Source organism: Zonotrichia leucophrys, chromosome 1A (genome assembly GCF_028769735.1).
Source record: "Zonotrichia leucophrys gambelii isolate GWCS_2022_RI chromosome 1A, RI_Zleu_2.0, whole genome shotgun sequence".
Lineage (NCBI taxonomy): Eukaryota > Metazoa > Chordata > Aves > Passeriformes > Passerellidae > Zonotrichia > Zonotrichia leucophrys.
In genome coordinates, this window is record NC_088170.1 from 3,001,788 (window position 1) to 3,007,500 (window position 5,713).

A 5,713-nucleotide genomic window follows, 5' to 3' on the forward strand; every position below is an offset into this window, starting at 1 on the left:
CCTTATGTAGGTCTTAATCCACACTTTGTCCATCTCTTACTCAGAAGCTCTTGCTCAAACAAACACGTACAGGCTCTCCTTAAAATTTCATATTCCAGGAGGATCTTTATACCGTGACCTTATTCTGATTATTACTCCACGGTTTTACCGTCCCATTTGTTCCTGAGCAAAAAGCATTTAAAATTCCAGAGTAGCTTCACAAACTTCACATATGGCTGGCAGTGAACTCCTGGCTTTCCAAAGGTTTTTTTCTGATATATAGTGCCATGGGAGCCAGAGATGTACCCCTTCAGAAGTGGGAATGGAGACAGCCCTTGTGAAATTCACTGTCAGGGGCACACTCCTCACTTTGTGCCCAGAAAATGGACACTGAGGGGAAGCACAAAGCAAAGAACCCTCTCATGTTGCTCAAAGGAGCGTGGACAGCAGCAGAGCAGAGGTCTTGCAAGTTTCTGCACAGTTCCTAAAAGTGGTGGAGGTTGAACAGAAGGACAGCTGTCCATCTGGGGTCATCACCCAAATGTGCATGGCCTCAGTTTTATTTTATTTTTTATAAATCATGCCTGAAGTTGACAGGTAAATTACTATCTGAATGCCTTAGTGTGGAGGGATAGAATGTAAGAAAATAAAGATAGGTAATCTCACACCTGAGGAGTTGCAGCTGGGCTAATCACCAAAGATCAGGAACAGCCCTGCCCTTAACAGGCCACAGCTGTGTCCAATAAGGATGAGTGCTATAAAAGAGTGGGTGAGCTGGGTGAGGAGAGGAATGGAGTTTGTTGGCTGTGTGGAAGATGATGGAGTCAGTGCTGTGAGGAGATGCCCATGAGACGTCACCAAGAAGGTATGGAACTTTTGCAATAAGGTAACAACACCTTAGTTAGCAGTCTCAATTTCAACGACGAAAAACTGCTATGGATGCAGTAGATCTCCACTAATTTATCTGAGCACACTAATTCAGGGCTAGAAACAATGAAACAGCCATAGCTCCATACACCAGTTTCTGTATGTCTATAATTTAGAGGTACCTAATGCACTCTATTTTAGACTTCTATTTTCAGTTGTTTCTAGCTTTGCCAGGCTCCCAGAATCTGCACTGAAATTTTCTGTAGCAAAAGTCTGCCTCAGGCTTCCCTTCTTCCCCTTTTGTTTTCTGAGTTTCAGTTAAAACTGCTTAGCTATTTCTGAGAACAAAGAACTAGGAGAAAAACATGTTGTTTTGTCCATTGTTTAAAAAAAATATATCCTGACTGTGAATCTCTACCCTCCCCTTCTTTTGAGTGGGACGTAAAAGGTCACATAAAAAAATCACCCTCACGCTGGGGACACGAGCTCTTACATCCCTGTGAAAAGCTGCCCAAATTTGGCAAAGTTAAGAGCCTCCCAGGGATTCTGGTTCATATGCATCAGGAGAGACTTCAGAGATTAACTTTTATATTTTCCCAAGGTTCAGCTGCCACTTAAAGGCTCTAATCCTTTCCCTGTTCTTGTTGCTCCTGTCTGCCTGAGCTGCCCTGTGGCCATGCCCATGGCCTGAGAGCAAACTCCCCTTGTTTCTCACCTATCCCCGCCTGGGCACCCCACAGGCTCTTAGGGAAGGGGCTTCAGAGCTCTGCTGTGCCCCTCAGCTCAGCCTTTCAGGGGCAGAAAATGAAATAAAAGGCAGAGAAGAGCTGCGGGAAGTGATAGCGAAAGAGCGAAGCACCAAGAGACAGCCAGGTGGGCTAAAGCAGACAAAGACAGCGGTCAAAAAGGAGAGGAAAGACCTACAGAAGAGGAAGTGTAAGGAAGGCAATGGTACAGCTAAAATTTTGGAGTCCTGCATTGTTTGCAACAAGTGGAAGTATTAGGAAAGTGGGCATCACATTGCTGACTGTGCCAATGCCATCAATGATGTTCTGGTCTACAGCCTGAAGATTCAAAATTGCTTTAAGCAATCAAACTCCATGTGATTCACTATTTTAAACTTTTTTATTCCCCATTTTTTGTTTTTTTTTCAATACAAGAGCTAAATTAAAAATATATGTGATGAAAAACCAGGTATGCTGGCATTCCACACAGGAAATACCAGTATTATTGTATTTACATACAACCTCCATTTACTTCCCTTATGAATACAAATCTTTACATTGCTTTTAGCTTTTAATAACACAATCACCTGTCTAATTCACTGCATGAGAGAAACTACCTTGGGAAAAAACTTTATGGTGGAAAAGTCTAGCATCTATAGGATGTATGTCTTGTACTCTGTGAGAGATGTAAATTGATTAACACAAGGTGTCACAACAGAAAAACAAGGATAGATTTCTGGTCGAAGTATCCTGGTTTTTATCACTGAAAAATAAATAGGATCCTATCTCTTTTATTCCTTTGTACAGTTACTAACTGTGTGCTCTTTGTTTGTGAATTCCTGATGCAAGGCACCTGGGGTCAGGTTGGCAAAGGTGCCAAATACTCCCACCTGAAATGAATAGGAACAGTGCTTTCAGCATATAAAGAGCCACGAGATACCAAACGTTAGGAAGGAAAAAAAAGGAGTTGTGAAATGTTAGCTGCCTGAAGTGGAAAGGCCCAGTTGAAAGCTGCAGTGTCAGTGGTTTATCTTTCTCTTTCTGAGATGGGATGAATCCCTCTCTCTCATGAGGATTTTGAAGTACTGAATTGATCTTTCTTTGTGAATGACTGGCATACCTAGGTAAGGAAACAACACCTGGGGTTGTACAGTTTCTGGGGTTTGAAGGTGCTACCTTATATAAGGCCTAAAACTGAAGAAATGAGATGTTTCATAACTGAATGAGCCCTTGTTCAATGGCTGGACTAATGGTTATGGGTTCTTACTTTAGGACATGTGCTACAGCATGCTTTTAGTAGGGGAGCATCAGTCTTCGGTTTTTACACAAGAGTTGTTCCTAATTGTTGCCTTGGGATTTTCTAAATCTCATCTCTTAATTCTGCTACTACTTGTATTCTCTTACCTTGTAATCTCTTATCAGATTCTTGTTGAATCCTCATGGTGTCTGAATCCATGGGAGAAATCATGTATGGTGATGGTCAGGATACTTTTCAAAACAGTTGTTATAGGGTTCCCCCTGCAATAAAATCAAAATTGGGCATGGCTGTTTCTCTGCTTGGGTACCAGGTGACCACAAAACTGGTAATTTTGAAAAATTCATCAATAAATAGAGATAATTATTGGCAAATAGCCTAGAGCCATCCCAGTTGGTGGGGCTCGGATCTTACATGTTAGGTAGGGTCAAGGTTGGATAAATACATAACTGTGGATCCCCTGGGAAAATCTTGGGAGCTCCAGGCTGCACTGGTGGCTACTCAGTAGGTGGCATTATATCCCTAAAGATGGTACCAAGACTGACCCCTTGCAGGGTATTTTCTAAAAAAATAAAATCTTTCACACAATCCTTATCTTTGGCCCTCCTACTTTGGTACCTACTGTTAAGTACTCCCACCCCATTTCCTTTCTGCAGAGGACACAAACTGAACCATGATTTTTAGTGTTCCCACCAAGTCCTCAAAGGATTCTGTGCAACTTGCAGGTACCAGTCTCGATCCTGCACAGAAGAGCAGGAAATTATTGAAGGACAGGGACCACATTGCCTGCTTAGCTCACAGCTGAGGGCTCCATGTGCTGGTAGGATTTGGAAAGAATTGGAGAGATGCAAAGAAAAGGCAAAAATCTGTAATGTGTCTTGGGAAAGAGGCTTTGAAGTTGAGGTTTAGTTGGAAACAATATGGACACTGAAGGTGTGTACTCATTGCTGCAGCATTTAAAAGAAATGATGTTCTGTAACAGGAAGCCAAACCTTTGCAAAAAGTGAAAAACTACACTCAGATCCCATGGAGACTCATAGAGCTTTTTAACTCCACTTTCTGTGTGTATTCCCATTGACCTCCAAGGCACAGGTTTCATTGCAAGTGGATGGACAGACCCATTGTTTCTTAACTGACCTTTGGAAATAGGATTATTTCTTAAACCTTTGAAGTACTTTGGCAAACTTTGCCCTGAGTTGTTTCTGTGGGGACAATGAGCCACATTGCATTTTAAGTTCCTTGCTCTATGCCTTTTTCTCCTTACACATGGCTTCTCCTCTTTAGGGCTTGACAGGGAGGGTTTGGACGTAAGCGATCACTTTTTATTTATGGGTGTCCTTTTGTTTTGTTTCTCAAAGAGTGTGTGTACAGAGAATGCCCAGCATGACAAAGGATATAATAATTGTGAAAGAGAAACTTGATGCCAGTCCCTAGACTGGCCAGGCTCTGTAGGTGAGGCCCTGGTACCATGACAGTGATTACTTTGTTGGGATCGAAACTGTAGTTTGTAGAATTTAGCCTTAGAAAGAACAAGCTGCCTGTATTTTGATATCCTCCAAGGGAGGAAAGGGGGGAGTGGCAGGAGATGGCAACGTGCCCAAAAAAGCCATTTAGAAAACTGGCAAGGCTTTAATTTTTTCCCTGTGAAAATCTCACCAGTTGCTGCGTTAGTCTTTGAACCACGTTCTCGCTGACACTGTTGCTTCTCCTACTTCAGAGTCAGTTTATTCAGTTGGTTATGAATGACTTTCAGCTGCTCTGTAAATTGTTATTGTCCAGGCTCCATTGTAACAAGAGGTCACTTGCAGTTTCTATTATAAACCCAGGTTTCCAGGTGTTTATTATAACTTGGCAGTTTTCAAATCTGGGTTAAAAATTGGTACTTTTTTTTTTTTTAAGGCCAGATGGGCTTTTTATCCTTTCTCGTCTTTTCCCCACCTAAATTTTAACCTTTTAGGAGCTGAATAAAATCTGTCAGGTGAAATGTTAAAAAAATTAACATTGGCAAAGATATTAATTTCTCTAACGCCACTAGTATCTTGAGACTAATCTTTGTGAAATATTCTTCATCAGCCACAGTTTGATATTTCTGTTTTTTACATTCTGTTTATGAGAGTGCCTTCATTTTGTGCAATTCCTACGTGGGCCCAATCCAACATGTAGCTCAATCCATTGCCCAAAGTCTCAGTGATTTCAGTGGAACTTCATGGAGTTTTTCCCTTGATTGGAGCTTTAAAAAAGGGTCATAATTTATTTGCCAAATATGTTTTAAGGGGATTGTGCTAAAATTAGTGCTCATTGCTGAAAGACAAAGGATTTCAGTGCAAAAAGGTGAAGCTATTCACTGTAAGTTCTGATGACAAGATCCAAGATTATTACTGATTTTAAAATTGAAAAGAAACCAAGTCAACAAAAGTAAAATCTCTCTCCTCTATTAGAACCTTCTTGATTGATCTTTGGACACGGAACAACTGAATTTTCAGCTTCTGTGTTAGAATAATACTTGAAACTGCTAATAGGAGGTCAATAAAAAAGTTGGAACAGTTACATTTATCTTTCTTAGATTAAATATAGGAGATGTATTTAAATTGTTCTCTAAATTTGTTGCCAGGAAAAAAAAAAATCACTGAAATACCTCCACCGCATCTTGGTTTCAAAATGTGCTGGTTGAATGGATTATCTTTCCTTTCTTTTATTTTTTTTATTTTAATTCTTCAACCTCTAAACGATCTTGCTCTACTTCCGATAATGCTCTTCAGTGACTCCTATGCTGCAGTCTGGAGTCTGATACAAGATACATGACTCTATTTATCACTCAGTGTTCTGTATAATCTGTTACAAGCACAAGAGCTAGTTTTACATGGGTGCACTTTTTCATAAAAAAAAA

At 40.6% G+C, this 5,713-nt stretch overlaps 1 protein-coding gene across 1 annotated transcript in view; it reads left to right on the plus strand.

The window, feature by feature from the left end:
* The first annotated feature begins 778 nt into the window (after positions 1-778).
* The window catches only part of LMO3 (LIM domain only 3), a 69,552-nt gene continuing 64,617 nt past the window's right edge, over positions 779-5,713 (plus strand). The window contains exon 1 of the mRNA XM_064735144.1: positions 779-844. Coding sequence (XP_064591214.1) covers positions 820-844 — 25 coding nt within the window. The 5' untranslated portion in view covers positions 779-819. The remainder of the gene's footprint in view (positions 845-5,713) is intronic.